This window comes from Anneissia japonica, unplaced genomic scaffold (assembly GCF_011630105.1).
Source record: "Anneissia japonica isolate Jap-2015-1 unplaced genomic scaffold, ASM1163010v1 scaffold287714_len2871179_cov188, whole genome shotgun sequence".
Classification (NCBI taxonomy): Eukaryota; Metazoa; Echinodermata; class Crinoidea; order Comatulida; family Comatulidae; genus Anneissia; species Anneissia japonica.
The window spans coordinates 1,488,285-1,507,393 of record NW_022755542.1 but is presented as its reverse complement, the minus strand read 5'-3'; the positions used below and the strand labels follow the sequence as shown (position 1 = coordinate 1,507,393).

Here is a 19,109-nt window from a genome sequence, read left to right as displayed (position 1 = left end):
TTCACTTAGTAGCAATACATGATTTTTACCTTGGTTATAATTTGATCATTTACCGATGGTACTTATTATGTTAAATATTGTTCCAAGATGTAATACAAAGTGTTATTGAAAATATTAGCAACTGCATAGGCCTATTCCTAATAATACAGCGCATTGACGAACATTAGTCTATATTCCTAAAATTGTAACATATAATTAAGCCGATTCATTTAAATTAACAACAATGTCATCTACTGTTACTTTGGTTACACTTTTATCAAAGTTCATTTACCAAAAGTATATAATATAATGTAATAAATTTCTATCAAATATGTATGTATAAATATATCAATATTATCATTATTGTTGTATAACCATATTGTAAAATTAAATCCATTGTCAAACACATATTAATCATTATTCTTGAAATTATTATTTACAAGGAGGCCGCTTCATCATTAATACATTGCCTGCAACAATAACATTAGTAATCCAGAAACAGACGTATTGTACACGGTACACTAAGTATACGCAAATTATGATCTATTGAGTTTGTGCTATAGTCTAACCACCATTTAAAGGCATACTGTTCAAATCGTAGAACATTCAATTACAGTTCAAAATTTGAGACCACCTTTTTGTCGGACCTGAAAATGTGGGGTGGTCTTGGTTAGAGTTAGGGTTAAGGTTTGGTCTCTCATTAGATCAGGGCTGAATTAGAATGTTAGATGAGTGATTGGTTCTTTGAAAGTGGTCTTAAATTAGAGGGGTGTCTTAATTAGAGGGGTCTCAAATGTAAGGCGACCTAAATGTAAAAATATGATCAAGAATATTTCAAATGCAAAAATAGTGAATTTTACTCCACAAGAGTGTCTGTATTAATCACATTTCACTCTTTTCGTGTAAAAAAGTAAAATACTCTGCACTGTAAAAACAGCGTGTGGAGGATTTCAACACAAAGCTATACGCAATGTTGTCTCGCCTTTGGCGGCACGTTTAAAAGCTAAACGTGTATATATACTGTGAGTACTGTGATATTTATTAATTATGATAACATTTAATATAATTTCGCTGGTGTTACTTTAGCGATAACGTTTATCATATACTATTTAATTTCAATTACCGACGTCTCGTCTCTTGGTTTAAAAGATTAATGTTGGAAATGAATTGGTGATAAGAAGCTACAGTGGTTTAAATTGTTATCGGCATTGTAAATGAGTAGCATAAACATAGACAGGCCGACATATGCCAGTTAAAATATAAAATTCATACCTTTTTGGAGTTAGGCCCATTAGCGACCTATACTACTGTACGTATTATAAAATGTTGTGGATATCGAATAATATGCGACAAGCGGCCTGCATAATAATGTGGCTTCCAGAACTTACTGTTGTACTTTTTTCTTGTCTCATATTTGAAGCCGGTTCTCCTGCTCTATATGAATTTTAACCAAACATGGGCCACTCGACTTGGAAAATTCTACCCCAATTGGAGGCAACTAATTTCACACTCTGGGCCTCTTCTATAATAAAGAAAGAAAAAAAAATAATGATAATAAGTAGTAATGATAAATATTATTATTAGCCTATTATTATTATTATTATTATTAATTATTATTATTATTATTATTATTATTATTATTAATTATTATTATTATTATTATTATTATTATTATTATTGTTATTATTATTATTATTATTATTGTTATTATTATTATTATTATTATTATTATTAGTAGTAGTAGTAGTAGTAGTAGTAGTAGCAGTAGTAGTAGTAGTAGTAGTAGTAGTAGTGGTAGTAGTGGTAGTAGTAATAGTATACAATGATAATAACAACATTACTATAATACATAAGGTATCAATAGTTTAACACCATTTTGGAATTGACCAAATCGTTCATTTTGTAATCCTACATTAATTATCTTTTATTATGTTTATTTCTATATCGTCGCGTGCCAGATTAAATCCGCTATCTACTTTCATACCTCCACGGTTACAATTATCGCATATGTATACATACATATATATTCTAAATGAGCAGATATCGGCACTTGAAAGCCTAGAGAGCTGATTGACATCTCAAAGTGCTATTAATTAACGTGGAGGTGATTAGTACCAGTAATTAGGTAATGCATGTCCTGGTGATTTTCACACGGTAACATACGCCGCTTAAGCATTAGCTACATTTTGACGAATACAGTGCAATACCTCAATCAATCACAATGCTTTTTATCAACGTTTTGTTAATATACCACCATCGTAGGCTAGTCTAATTATATTTATGCCAATTTAATGAAATTAAAATGTGATTATTTCAAATAGTGGTTATTTATACTGAGAATACTGTTCTGTATGCTACAGCTCTCTCCCACAAGGCTCAGCTATGCTTCATAATCTCATTATTATTATAAGAGGCTTGAAGAGTTAGCTGTTTTTAATGGCGAGAAAAATAAATTATGGTTTTGACAGCAGCTAAGCTGAGGCCCTGTGCTTTAAGGAAGTACACTGAATACCAAGTACTCTATGAAAATTAATAATGATTACGATAAGTAATAATGATTAATATGTATAATGGTTATAACTATAATCATTCTAATAATGATAATAATGCATAATTAATTCTGATTCCGCACAATGTTTTAAAACAAATTATCATCACATGTTTCATAACTTTTATCCTGTTTCAAAATTCATCATATGTTCCTAATTCCTTCAAATGTTGTAATTTCATCATCGATATATGTGAGTTTTGATTGTGTTGTTGGGAAGGCCTTTACTATTAGCAAGCGCTATTTGGTCTCTCCTGGGCTACGGTATGTCAGTTGGTCTATTCTTTTTATTTTTCGCTTTTTTTTTCATGTAATGTTTTGAAATTTTTGTATATCCGAACTATTATAAAATAAAAATATCATAAAATAAAAGACATTTTATCATAATTACAACAGGGTGAGTAATTACAGTAATAATATTAATTAATGTCACCTGCATTATTGTTATTCTCCAAGCCTTAATTCCCTGAACTAAATTGCGAAATAAAGCCTATATATCATACATAACGAACACTTTGGTAGCTATGATTCTATTTCTTCTATTTAGCAGCAGCGGCACAAAGCCAGGGCATTACAGTAGATAAAGATGGTAAAAAGAAGCATACACGCCCCACATTTTCCGGACAGCAGATATTTGCTCTAGAGAAGACATTCGAGCAAACTAAGTATTTAGCAGGACCTGAAAGAGCTCGGCTGGCCTACGCGCTCGGGATGACTGAAAGTCAAGTAAAGGTAAGAGCACAATGCTATTTGGAAGCTTTCGGCAACCAACAAGAAAATAAAATTACTTACAAATCGATTAAAACGGTAGTTAAATCAATAAATCATCCACCAATCAATCAATCAATCAATCAATCAATCAATCAATCAATCAATCATAATCAATCAACTAATCCAACCGTCTTTCGTTCTATTTAAAATTCATGGTGTGTGAGCGATTATCAATATCATCCTCATCATCATTGTTATTATCATTATCATTATTATTATTATCGTTATTATTATTATTATTATCATCATTATTATTATAATTTATATAGGCCTATTTATGTATTACAAATTCGACAATACTATCCAAGAGGGAGCCACGGGCCGAGGGCCCAACACAAAATTATTCATTATTATTATCAAAATTAATAATAATAGAAATAGTAATAATAACACCATATTATTTAATTAAACAAACCATATAATTTTCACAATCATACGCTAATGTTTTGACATTGCACAAATTAATAATAGGCCTAAGTTACAATCAAAATTGTGTATCAATTGTGTATTTAATAATAATTCGCTTTTCAGCCTATTTTTTATTATTATTATGAACGTTTGGAAAGGATTTACCTCGTTAACAAATACGGCTGCATTTTCCAACGATAATTGAACAGCCATAATAACGTATTACTTGGATTAAATACCGTAAAGGAGAAATAAAAAATAACATATTTGTGAGGTATGTTAATAGAGCATTTTAATTTCTGGCACGTGATCACATCAATATTCTTGTAGCAGTAAATCTTCGATGACTTAACCTATTTGAAACAATTTTTAAAAATTAATCAGATTATTGAACAACTTTATCGAATGATTTTATAAGTTATAAATTTGACAACTGTAAGATTAATCATAGGAATGCTGATTCAAGCGTTTGGCGTGCTGGATTTTATAAGCATTAACTTTTGAGGTTTCGTGGACGGAAATATTTTTACGAGAATTGTGGAAGGTGATACTAAGCAATACACGTGAATACAGTGATAATATTAACATAGCGATACATAACCATGTACGATGTACAACGATAAATATATATCTACGATGAACGATATAACAATAATACACAACGAATAGGCCTACACTTAATGTATACGCTAGGCCTACAGTATGATAGGTTTACAGCACGGTGCGTTGGCTCCAAGTGAAAATGCAGGGTTTTTCAACACCTTCTTTATGTTTGTACTCATGCCCTGTGGCTAAAATCATCCTAACCAGTTTGAAAGTGCATATCAACGTAGCATATGATTAACTTGTTGTTCATGTTACTTTGTTTACTCCCCAAAAATGCACAAAGTTGCAAATTAACAAAATTACAAGTAAAACATGATATATACAAACATTAATAAATATATTTCTATATATTACTTTTTATAAATGAAGCAATATATATATAGTATAATATTACAGTACTTTTTAATTATTACGTACCATAGGCCTATTATCTTATATTATAACATTAGGCCTATATTATATTATGTAATTGAATATAGTTAATAATCGGTATTTCGTCACACAGTGTTTTAAATTATAAACCTAATTAATTATAAGCGATAATCGCACAAATAGGCCCATTTATCAATTTTATCATTAATGCTTAAGTAATACGCCTAATAGTAATATTAATAATAGGCCTATTATTAATAATAAATATTATTATTATTATCGTTATATATATATCGATGTTTTGCCAAATTAATTGAGTTAAAATAAATGAAATTATTCTCACATAGCGCTTTAAATATGCCTAAGTTACAAACAATAATCGAACAAATATTAATAAATTTCATCCTTAATAATGTTGTTATGTACTAGGCATAATAATATTATTATTAATATCAATAATAATAGCTATTGTTATTATAATTATTATCGTTATATATATCGTATACCAAATTGATTTTATTAAAATGAATGAAATTATTCTATTCGAGTATAACTGCAATTAACATAGCCGTGATATCTCAAAAAATCGTTATAATATGATTCAATCGATTGCCACCGTATTGCATCAACCACAGCCTACATAAAATTCCTTGAAATAACGAATAAGTAAACTAAACTCTGGGGTTTGTGCAGTTTAAAGGGTTTTTTTTTTTTTTTTTTTGATGACGAAGAACCATTATTGAAAATTAGTCAGTCCGCAAAGCCTCTGTTAAATAATGAAGCGTATTACAATAAATTTTCTTCGATTTTGGTTAATGATTAGTGTTTGAATTTGACAGTTGTTTTGCTCAGAGTGGTTGATATATCTTTGTTAATAAATCTTCTGATTGATTAAACTGTAAAACAATTGCGGAATTATTGTTGCCAATTATCGCTCTAATTCGAATAAACCTGTACCAAATGTGACAGAATTTCTGTTTTAAGACTTGAAATGAAACCGGTCAAATCTCATCTTACAAACTGTTAATTATTCAGCATACCCAAGCATTATTATGCTACTACCACACTCAATTTGTGGAGTAAAGTGTGTTGACGGAATGAGGGTTAACACTTTAAAATATATGACGCAATCGTAATGTTACTAATATCCCCTCGAATGCTAGCAGTGTCTGATATAATTTTCCGCGAACACATGACGTAACTTGCGGGTTGAGTTCATCTGCTCAGTGTTTGTCACTTGGCATGGTGCTTGAGAATGTGGCCGAGTAACCTGGCTAGCAGACGGTTAAAACCGTCTTCCAGCCCTTCGGCGCCAACACCTGCGTACTTAAGCGATCATTCGCAATGTAAAGTACAGAGTAAAGGTACCCAGGGGCCTTTGACAACATTTGTAGTTCTCGTTGCATGGATTTTATCCATAATTCTTCTTTGGAAAAATAGTTAGACTTAGGCAGTTCCTTGGTACTTTTGGGCATTTATTCTCTCGTTGTTGTATTCTTTATTACTACTTTAGCTTCGCAATAGATGACTTTCTATACTAATGTAAGTTTTCTAGATCTGGTACGAGGATTTTAACGGATCATCGACTATTGAGAGCTTAAAAGAATGATTTTCGATTGAGGATTTGTGCTGTTTATTGAAGATTTTATAACGAATGATTTATATTATATGAGTAAACCAGCAAAGATCACCCTATGTGGTAAATATTTTACCCGAATAGAAAAATTTTACAACATCGTTGTAGATATAAAAAGGTCATTTATATTTTAGTCGACGATGCAGACATAGGGGGCGCTTTAAGAGTTTGTCATTTTAAAAAATCAGCGTATTTCGTGGTAATTTTAATAACTTTTCCATAATGCCACGTAAATAGGAATTTTATAAAGCAGGAAATCTAACATATTTGCATTCCGTTCAGAATCTAGTTAATTGAGGTATTAATAGATCGTTTAGTTCCACAATGTGTAGACCCCTGAGCAGGGTGTGTTTGCTCCAAGTCCAAGTTTTTTTTTCAACACCTTCCCGATATCCTATAGACAAAATCATCCTAACAAAAGTTCAAAAGGGCAAATCAACTTAGCATATATGGTGGCTGTCTTGGTTTATATAATCGTCATTATTCATTTTGGGTCCGTATTTATCCCTGCTACTGTACTTGAAACGAAAAGTATACAGTTGTCTGGCTCTGATGCAGCGCTTGGCTATACAAAAAAAAAAAACGCAATCGCTGATTATTAGTAGAATTACCCGCAACTATGATGTGGAGAACTCAATTTACATTCATTCATTCATTCATTTTATTTTATTTCACACAACGAAAAAATACAATATAAAATTCTTCAGAAAGGTAAATAAATAACAAGGGCAATGGAATCAAATTAAGTAATATTAACAAATTATTAAATTATGATAATAATAATAATAATAATAATAATAATAATAATAATAATAATAATAATAATAATAATAATAATAATAATAATAATAATAATAATAACATTTATAATAATAAAATTTATAAAATTTATAGCAATATAGCAAACATACAAATAGTTACCCCAGTGATTGGTTGTAATACAGCGCGTATAGAAGCCTAAAGGCGCGCTGGCTAACTATTTACTAATTACGCGCACCTGTGCGAGTCACCTTTAAGCGCACTATTTTGTCAAAGTTTGTTTCATTCTGTTCAATTTACCTTATGGGTTATTCGTGCTTTAAATATAGTAATCTCAGCCTGCAACTACGCGGTAATATTAGACCAGACGACATTTCGATTGTCCCTTGATGATAGAAACGCTTTCCACAGGTGTGAAACGCGTCAGTGTAACACCTGGTAGAGTGTTTTCAACACTTTTGATTTCGTCGGGGCGTGAACGTTATCGGTGTTTTTCGCCCGTATTAATGCAAATCGAATTTGATTTGTTTTTGTCGAGCAATTTAAATACCGATTTCCGGTCGTGATGTTGTCTACTTGAAAATGATTATTTCCAATTCAATTGAAAGCTTTTTATCATATGTTAACTGCATAATAATTGGTTGGGTTGACAAGTGGAAAATTGTTTTGATTGTAAATGAATCAAAAGGATATGTTAAGGAGAATTGCATTTGGGAAACTGAGTTGTTGTTCAAAATTCACATTATTAAATGTAAATAATAACTATTTGTTTAAATTAGATTAATTACCCTTTTGTACCTAATGAAAATAACACACTATATATTAACCACATGTTTGTTTCACTTTGTGGTACTATTTTAAAACACCAATTGAGGTAAATAATAGTTTAATTATGAATAGCGGATTAAAAAAAAAATAATCCTAATAGTAAAACAGTATAATGGCTAGATTCCTCTTTCATATTTTTGTTCTATTTGTTTGTTCTCTCTCTCCCTCCCTCCCTCTCTTTTGAGTCTTATTTGACTGGGGTTGACTGAATTTCATGTTCATCATCTGCATGTTATGCTTTTTCAAAGCGCTCATTTTTTAAATGGATGTGCGCTATATATAAAAATCTTCTCCATAGTACAGTAGTAATAATAGCAACAATTATATTAGTAGTATGGTGGTAGTGTAGCAGCAATTGTAGTGGTGGGTACTGGTAGAAGCAGCAGTAGCAGCATCAGTAGTAATAGTAGCACCAGACTATTCGTTGCAGTCATCATTTTAGACCAAGTTTGAAAATTTGACGACGTTAGTAATGAATAGCAGTAGAGTATTTTATTTTATTAGTATCATTATTATCATAAATACGTCAACTGTAAATGAAGCTAAGCGCATTTGAGACATTACTTGCGGTGTTCTTCAAACGTATGATAAACGATTTCAAGCAGCTTCTGGGCCGTAAAGAATGCATAAACTTCTCGCTAAAACGACGATGATAAAATTTATCAAACCAACTTACCGGAGTTTTCAAAACTATGGTATTAACTGACCCGTGGGACCCGAAGTTAACGGTGTCACTTCAAAGAAACTTAAGACAACGATTTCTTTAAAAAGTATTGCGATTAGTGGAACATTAAGTTTATATGTGGCGAACGATCTTCTCAAACGCCTATATCTTAATCCACAACACTTTACAAACCGAGTCCTTCTGAGTAGTAATAATGGCATATAACTGCTTATGATATTGTATCATTTTAGTGTGTTGTTCAATTCAAACAAACTAACGCCTATTTATGCGCTAATATCGGTGGCTTTTAAACAATGATTTCGTCAGCTATGTTTCCACAACGTCGATGTGTATATCATACATTGCAATTAATTCTGCTCAAATAAGACACCGATGTGGCTTAAGTGGGCTGTAATTGCGTTTAGTCGCCAAACATGCACAACAGTTAACTTCTATCGAATATTTTATGAGATATATACGAACAATAATCGGATATTTTCAATGAAAAACATGCTAAAACATATGCTAACCGAGACAGAGTGACTTGTAGTTTTCTGCGTGTTTGCGGTCTTTAATTATATTTAAAAGACTGCCGAATTAAGCGATATATACTGGGCATTAAATAATAGCATATAGGGCTAGACAACGTAATGTTTTGTATTATATTTAGAGATTATGGCTAAGTGAGAGTGATCCCCTTTTCATGCCATGTAAATCTTGTAATAACTCAATTTGTCAATTTCTGGTTCTGATTGTTGACATGGCATGTAAATAACTCGAACGTGTTGAAGGAATGAATAAATAAAATCAAGAGTAAGCGAAGAGGAAGTCAACACGATTGAGATACGAGATTACGATTACTTCAGAAATGTACTGATTAATATCCCGCGGTATGGAACTAAAATACTGCGTACAGTTACTACGGTTTATGTTTGCACTTTAAAACCATTGATTAATTAGCAAATTATTATGTTTACATAATGATTCATTAGTGTTGAGTTTGGAATAGTCCGGGTGATCAAACATAAGCTTAGCTTGTAAATATATTAAACAACAGTATACAACTTAACTATAGTTTATAAGCGCTTAAGTTTTCAATTAACAACAAATAGGCCTCGTGAATTTTAATAATGATAATAATAATAATAGGCATAATAATAATGATAATAATAATAATAATAATAATACTAGACAATAATAATAATAATAATAATAATAATAATAATGATAATAATAATAATAATAATAATAATAATAATAATAATAATTTAATAAATAATTTTTACTTATAGTATGGTCATTTCAATTATAACTATTAATTGATGCATTACAATTAATTCAAGTAATACAACATTAGAATAAACGGGTATAGATTACTAGTTTTTAATATCAACAGTTCGACCGACCGGCTGATTCCTAAGCATGTGTCGCCATGAGGGCTCTAATTGCTCATATTTAAATGATAGGCCTTCCCTTTTATTTTATGCATTTGGTTAAATGAATTATTAACAAAAGTTGATTATGTCTATTTCCAAGAATAAAAGTCTGACACGTTGACGAGACGATTGATGAGCTGCTCCTCGACAACGTGTCGGTACTGTGGCGTTATTACTTTATTCAAAACGTGTCTTACAGTCGTTTTCCTAGCAACCACATTTCCAATAATCACCAAGATGGAGTTATTATACGCTTTATTAATTACTCGCCAGTAAATCGTATATCGGCATTTCAAACGATTCAATGTACAGGTTAACACTTACAACAGTATATAATTGAAAGTACTATTTGCCGAACGCCTAACATCAACGATAACACGATATAAAGCGCACGCGATATTCAAGGGGTTACACACATTAATTACCGTGGAACATGATTTCTCGATAGCGTATCCTGGCAACGCGCATTAAATGAGACACGTGAAATACTCATTATACCATTATTACTCAAGTATTCAAGTCATTTTTGTCACAATTATTGCGTTATTCAACCAATAAATTATCAGATATGTAACTTAGAACTCTTTAATTTGCTTGGCAATTACGCACATTGCTGTCTGACCAGTGTTTAATAACACCACGGTCCAATTCGTGTTCTTCTGCGCAACTAGTGCCTTCTATGGTATGTAGTTTTTTACATGGAATTGATGTCAACGTTCTGAGGCAAAAATAATAATTGTTTTAACAGTACACTGTTAGTTTATATGTACCGTATACATGTACATGTTTATATACATTGTTAGAAATGTCTCCGATGTGGACATATTTAGCAAAGTTGCGTTGACTGGTGTATAAGTAACGCTTCTATACAAGAGTGCCCATTATTGCATAAAGGCATAATTATTTTTCAGTGGCAATACATTTTTTCAGCTTAGCCTACTATTAAATGAAACGTGTCGCAAGTAACACACTGGCAATAGAAGCGCATATCAAACGAAATAAACCAATTTGACGCTTTATTGGAGTATTTTATTTTATGTGATTTTCTGTCTCAAATGATACTATTTTCTTACAGTTTACTTCTTTATACTTACAAAGCTAATATTTGTTTTTTTTTTTAGGTCTGGTTTCAAAACAGACGAACCAAGTGGCGCAAGAAACATGCGGCAGAGATGGCCTCCGCTAAGCGACGACAAGATTCAGAAACACAGGATTTAGTCGCAGCTAAAGCAAGTTTACCAAACGACAGGGAGTTGGACAGAAACGAGCCTGACATTCCCGCCAAAAGAATCAGAGTTGAAAGCAACGAGGATGAGGAAAAATCAGACTCAGAGAGTCTCAACTGATGAATGTAAAAAAAAACTGTTATATTTTCAATAAACAAAGTAGACACTGTATCGAGAAGGAGAACGCCGGCGGAGGGGGTAGAGGCGTCGGTCGCTATAGAGAGGGGAGCATCTGAATTTGTACTGTGATGTCGGTAACTAACAGTACGTGTTGTTTACAGATAATCCACTCGAAAAATGTAACCATTTAACCACATTCCGATAATTATTTTGCTCAAAGAAACAATTCACCTTATTTACACGCATATGGCATGTAACGTGCCAAAATGAATTGTGAATTGTTTTCTCAACGGACTCTGATATTAGAGCTGTTAGCGATGCAGATATGGACTATCATTATTGGATATTTTTTTCAAATGTAAGAAAAACAAATCAAGATCTATGGTAGGGACTTTAGTTTATTCGATGACGTCACATGTTATTATTTTTTTACGAGCTATGCACAATCTTACTGTAAGCAACTTGAGTGCACGGAATAGGGTATGCGTTGAGAGAATATATTAAATTAATTACTTGAAATGCAATGAAGGCGCATATCGCTTGAATATGGGGCCTGGGCTGAATTGATTAAGTACCTACAATAGGCCTACCATCCTACCATAAGATGATGAGCGCACTGATTAAAAGCCATAAGGCGTCTGTCTCACAATCTGACGTCATATTTTTGGTTGGCTCACTATAAATACTCCTATTAAATGAGTGGCCGGCGCAGCAGAATGCCTTAGCCTTCCAACCGAATAGACAAGCTCGAGACCGATACACTGGGTCACATTGCTTGCGTCCATGAGTATAACGGACCTTTTCGGAGTGCCAATCAAACTGCCAGCTGGCCAATCAGAACAGGACAAGGATTACGCACATGTCCCACAAATGTACTTGTTGTGAGAAACCTTTAGCAACAATATCCAATGGGCGGGGCTTAGAGGAAAGATCCATTGGTTAAGGACCTTTAATCTGTTCTAAAATACATGAATGTATGGAATACGGTATTCCACCGGGTAGCAGAAGGACGACCATCGTGCATAGTAGACTTTGATATTAACTGCGCTATTCACTAAAAGCAGTTACTCTATGCACGTGTTTATTAAATTCAGCTAACTTTACCATCCTATAAATTCTCTATCAAAAGGTAGAATGTATTGATGATACGCGCTAGTGTGACGTCATATCTTGGGACAGTTTCATATTTTTTCTACAATATCGTATTAATTTTATTTTTGACTCGCATAATAATCACTAGTTAGATATTGAGTCGGTATTTATATCGGTCATATTTTGAATTTACTCTCCGCACAATGTTGACTCATATCATGGAGGAATTAGTTTAGACTAATTCCTCCATGATTTTATCTATCTATCGATAGTCGCCCATGCGCACATAACTAAATGACGCCCTCACAAACCATTAACTTTCTTAATGAAAAATAACAATGGGAATATGAGTGAGCCGGTATTGATCAAACAATTGTGACAAATTTAAATTATCTACAGCTACAGCTCATACCGTATAATTTCTTTTGTAGCTATTGTGCCAAGTTTGTTTGATTTGCGCAGTCGAAACACTGCACAAGTATCTTCTGATGAGAATTCGAATCTGCACCTGAATTGAAAATATTGCGCAGTTCCGAAACTTTGCAAGATAATCTTGGGCAATTAAAATAGTCTAAACTTATCCTTTATGAAATACAAAATCAAATATACTCTAAATATTTTTTATTTTTTACAACTTAAATAACTGCAGTCTGTGTCGTAAATTAAATAGCTTAAGTAACAATCTGCAATCATACGTTTTATCACTGTTGATATCAAAATATCAGCGGAGTTATCAAACATGTACGTTTAACCTATACGTATGCCAATTTTTGCAGGTCCTCAAAATTGCGCGTAACATAGGCCTACTATTTAGTTTTGTGCGTTTATCGTACTATGATTTTATTTTCAGTAGATGAAAAATATAATAAGTTTCTTTATAAAATTGTTTTTATGATCCTTTTGGATTTTTGTTGTTGTTATATCTCTTGAATTATACCAAAGTAGGCCTACACTTTTAATCTCTGATTTGCGCGTCAATAGAAGCATGGATGTGCACATCAAAAATCGCGTGGATGACGTTCACTATGATAAACAATTCCTTATGTAATGGTAAATATGAAACATGTCATACTTATCACTGCGTTGCTTCGATAAGCTTAAGTACGCAGCTTCTCTAGAAGAACATTAAGTTGGTTCTTATTGTAAGATAAATTGGATCTTTAACATTATCGTAATCTTTTATTGTAGTGCACAGCAAAATTCCATACTTCAGATCGGAGAATCTGTATTTGTGTAATGAAAAAAATGCATATCCGTTTTCCATTACATATTTCCAGATGACATTAACAGTGTTAATGACACTAAGAGGCGCGTGTCCTAGACAAAACAAAACTTTCAATAAGACATTAGAAATTATGGATGGCGTTTCTTGATTTATGTTTTCAAGAATATTGATACTTGACAATAATCCGGAATTTTACAAATAATTCTGGCGTATTCTTTCTGTAAAAAAAAAACAAAAAAAAAAAACAAACTCCAACCGTTGTAGGCATATATTGGACCCTGGCATACGTGTGTGACTAAACTGTGTATTTAAAAGGATATTAGGTGGAAAATCCGATCTTAAATGATGAGTGAAGTGATGTGTACGGTTACAGATATCGTTTATGTGTGCAAACAATTAAACTATACTCGTATATACAACATGTATATTATGTCGATGTTCTTGTTGTAAATAATAAAAAAAAAATCATGTATATATTTAACAGGTATAATATAGTTGGAAGTTGTCAAATGCCGACTCTTGCGTGTGTGTAGTGAAATATGTTTAGTTAGACAAATTATATTAGCCAAGTAGTGATTTAATTGCGATATCAACGTATGCATATTTTAATGATAATAAACATGGGAGCGGGAAATACATGGATTATTTATATCTTGTATTTTTCATAAATTATAACTTTGTAATTAAGCATAATTTAACACCCTGTATTTTTTAAGCTCAATTTTTTTGTTCAAAATCTAGAAACGTTGTCAACAGATTTTGTGATAACAGATATACATAAAATATACTGTCTGCGCTCAATACTAGGCCTAATGATAATAATAATAATATTGATTACGACGTTATGATAAATAAGTGTTTTATAATAATTATATTTTTATTATTATTAATTCTTATTATTTATCTATATCATTTATTTTCATATTATTATTATCATTTAGATAATGCATTCGTATTTAAATAAAAATTATAACGAAAAAATAATTTCCTCATTAATTTACCGACGCATAAATAATACTATTTTGTTATAACCTTTAAACTGAGGGCTGAAATGCGACGTCACTGGGCCTAGATCCCTGACGTCATCGTCTCGGTACTTTATTGGCTGCTAATAATTTAACGTTTTAAATCAGCTAAAACTTAATTATTTGAAAATAATATATGTCACACTAATATTTATTACTTTAATTGATCGTTTCAAATGTGCAATTCATATGCTATATGTTTACAGTTATTACGACAGACAGTATATTTTTATGTAAGCACATTCTTTCAATAAGCATATCGTTGTTGTTTTTTTTAAATCAATAATAACAACAACAAATACTACACAAATGAGTTTGTGATAGCAGGTACTAAATAAAATATTGTTTTACAATATTTCTTTAAAAAAAACATTATTTATTTAATAAAACCAACGCATTCGTTAAATTTCAGTGAATCGTCACTAAAGTTTTTTGTTAGAAATCACCAATCGATGAATCTAAAATCAAGTAAAAACTGATTGTTCAACTAGCGACTCATTAAAACTGTTTATTTCACAAGGAACGAGTCCCAAGTTGCACGTTTATACCTACCATGCTTATAAAGCAACCTTGTATAAAAATATTAAGTGCGGGGTGGCATTTTACTTTTCTTTCGATGAAAACAAACAAATAAATAAATACTGAAACAGTAAACGAAATATTAGTGAATTTGTCATTTAATGTATTATTGTTTCTTTAATTTATTAATCATTATTATTATTATTATTATTATTATTATTATCATCATCGTCATCATCATTTTCATTGTTATCAATTATTTATTAGATTAGTTTTACAATAATAATAATAATAATAATAATAATTATTATTATTATTATTATTATTACCATCATCAGTATCGTTATCAGTATTTACCATTATTATTATTATCATTATTATTATTATTATTATTATTATTATTATTATTATTATTATTATTATTATCATCAGGCTTATTATTATTATTATTATTATTGGCATTATATTGCTATAATATTATTCTTAATAAAATCATAAACATGATTATCATTTAATACTGTATTATTATTAATTTTACACCTTCTGTATTACAGGCTAGTATTATTTGTGACATATTTTTACAGATATTCTTATTGTGCACGTTAACATAATACAGGATTAGTACAACTTTGATCGCTTATAGTGTCAGTAATATACACTCGCCAAGATCAAAATCAGAACCAAATTCGTTTGTCAAAAACTACAATGAAAGTAATTAAAGTATTTACCAATATTATTATTATTACTATTATTATTATTATTATTATTATTATCATCATCATCAGTATTGTTATTACTATTATTATTACTATTATTATTATTATTATTATTATTGGCATTATATCACTATAATAATACTGTTAATAAAATCATAACCATGATTGTCATTTAATAAGGTATTATTATTAATTTTACACCTTATGTATTACAGGCTAGTATTATTTGTGACATATTTTTACAGATATTCTTATTGTGCATGTTAACACAATACAGGCTTAGTACAACTTCGATCCTTGTAGTTTCAGTAATATACACTCGCCCCATATCAAAATCAGAACCAAATTCGTTTGTCAAAAACTACAATGAAAGTAATTCACTAAATATAATAACGTTATTATAAGCCAATCTGATTTTATTTATTATCATACAAATCTAACATAAAACGAATGAAGCATTGTTATTAATTATATTGGAAGGAGTGCGTAAATAACCTGACTGGAGCTATGATACCAACGAGAGTTGGATAGAGTTGAAAGATTTGAAACAAATGTTGTTTCATGATTTGTACTCAAAACCTCGTGTTCGGATTTTACAATTGGTAAAATGGAGTCGGCAACAGGCTGACGTCATTGGTAATTGACGTTCGGGGGCACAACGTCTGCCATCGATCTCAAAAAGGTCTACTGTATTATACAATAGTAATAGGGTATAAATCGTGGCAAATTCATATCGAAGTAAAATGACATAAACGCAATTATTATGATGAAGATTCTCTCAGAAGAGAAGCCAATTACTGTATTGCAAATTGTATGAATCCACAAAATTACCCGTGATTCAAACTTAATAAATTGCCAATTTATTTTCTTCTAGTTTTCTGTTTGTAATAATTCTATAATTACGTTTGAAAAATGAATCACAAAAAGTATCGCCTACGGACATTGATAAATCATAAAATTCTAGATCCCTGTCTTCTTCTATAATTATCTTATCATCATATTCGGTCAATTTGAGGTGTATATCCAATCTTAATACATACCTAACAACGTATATATTATATCTATTCATTCTTTTTAACAACATAGTTTGTACATATCACCATATATAAGAGGAAACGATTATGCATGGTATGCAGTTTGTGCTCGATAATTTTAAAATAATCTTCCCCCCGTGTTATTTTATTTCTCAAACGTAAATATTTCTCAAATACATAAATTATACCCGTACATGTGTATCGTATGCAGTAGATTTATCCATATAACACATCGATATTTGTGCAGTATAAACTTTAATTTTGTGTTAGTTATATTTCATAGCGCGTGTTTTATTGCAGTAACGGGGAATTTTAATCCCTTTCCGGAGATCTGATAGTAGCATTAAGGGAAATAAATAGTAAGAAAAACTCCAGGAATGCGAGTTGAATTGTAACAGCAAGTCTAGCACCAGAAAGATTTATAAAAACGTCTGGTCATGCGCCATTATCAGATATATCGTGTAGAAACAGACTGAACTTTATAATCACTATTTATTTGATAGGTTTTCTTCCTGATCTTGATTCATATTCTGTGCATTTATTTCAAAGTCATTCGGATTATTCAAGGAATTTAATTTCTTCTCCGAATCGTAACAAATATAAAGGCGTTATTATATCCCTTGGGTTTTTATCTGAAATTTTTGGCTGATGCTTCGTCGCTAATTTAAATATTTTCAAAATAAGTTCTGTGGTTCATTATAATTGAAAATTTAGAATCGTCAGATAATTATTATAGATATAAGGATATGTACATAATTTGCCTAAATAATCATTATAAAGATAAGGCAATGCATTCGATTAAAATTTGTAATTTTAATTTTAATTGCACGTGATTCCATATAGGCCTAATGTATCAGTGCACAAACTCGTGTGTTTTATTATTTTTATAAAATACATTAATCATCACCATGTAATAATTGTAACTAACTTGTATTATTCAGCATTATTATAATTTATTATTAGGCGTATCACTATTATTATTGATAATGACTATTATCATCAATAAACACTTTTTAATATTAAAGCATATTATTATTATTATTACCATCAACATAATTATTATTGTTATTAGTGTTTTTACTACTATAGGCCTAGACCTTATTATTATTTTCATTATTATAATTATGCAGGCCTTATTAATATTATTTTTTGTATTGTTATTATACTTACACATTTATTGTCGTTGTTATTTTTATATTTATTGTTATTATTTTAAAATTTTAAAATTTTAAATTATTAATACAATGCGTCACTTCATTAAATAGGCCTACTTTTAAATACTAGCCCACCATTTATTTATTTATTTATTTCATACGTCCCCTCCTTTACATCGCTACACTGATCTTCGAGGCGACAGGCTCGAACCAATCGGCTTAACTCAATTAGAAGACATTACATATTTTGTTGCTGTTAAATAGTTTCAGTTATCGCCATCCTATGATTAGCGTTGTCAAAATCAGGACAGAAATCGCTCTTAAGCGCACCAAGACGAATAAAGACCTGCCTCTTAATGTGCGTATTCCTAATAGAGAACTTAGTTACTTAGCGGACACTTATCTTTGGGATTACTTCAACTTTTGTCAATAATTGGCGCAATTTGCATCTCGATGACTATTTATTTGCGCACAACGTGTTGTTAAACTAAGTCATTAGTGTTGAATATACCACATGTGACAAGCATTATTATTAACCCATACTGATCTTAAATATATATTGCGTGTTTGAAAGCTAACAATTCAACCATTTAAGATATTTTGGAGACATGTGGTAAAACCTAAAATTTAATTATAATATTTGCTCATTTGATTCAAAACGATTTAGTTTTCGTTGCTGAATTGCAGCTTTGTGTATTTTATATGTATTATATAGGCCTATATATAGGCCTATATATATGCGGTATATATCTTATAAGAAGAGGCGTATCAATTGATCTCTGTTCTTTGTCATGCATCAAGGACTAGTGCTGTCAAACTACGCGTGCGCAAGAGTGCGAAAAATTAGTTGTTTTAAGAAATTCAATGGCTCTGTTGGTTAAGAAATCTGCATAGAAATTTTAGAGTTTATCTCTATTATATCATTATATATATGCCTATATTTTATTTTATATATATATATATATATATATATATATATATATATAAGGTT

The 19,109-nt window shown here is 30.8% G+C and overlaps 1 protein-coding gene across 2 annotated transcripts in view; it reads left to right on the top strand.

Annotated features, from left to right (window-relative positions):
- Positions 1–15,354, top strand: part of LOC117123669 (homeobox protein Nkx-6.2-like) — a 22,038-nt gene extending 6,684 nt beyond the window's left edge. Inside the window, exons 2-3 of one of the 2 annotated variants that reach the window (XM_033269668.1) lie at positions 3,078–3,259; positions 11,129–15,354. In XM_033269668.1, coding sequence (XP_033125559.1) covers positions 3,078–3,259; positions 11,129–11,353 — 407 coding nt within the window. In that variant the 3' untranslated portion in view covers positions 11,354–15,354. Of the gene's footprint in view, positions 1–3,074; positions 3,260–11,128 lie in introns of both variants that reach the window. The other variant, XM_033269667.1, reaches the window with a different exon arrangement.
- The last annotated feature ends 3,755 nt before the right edge of the window (positions 15,355–19,109 follow it).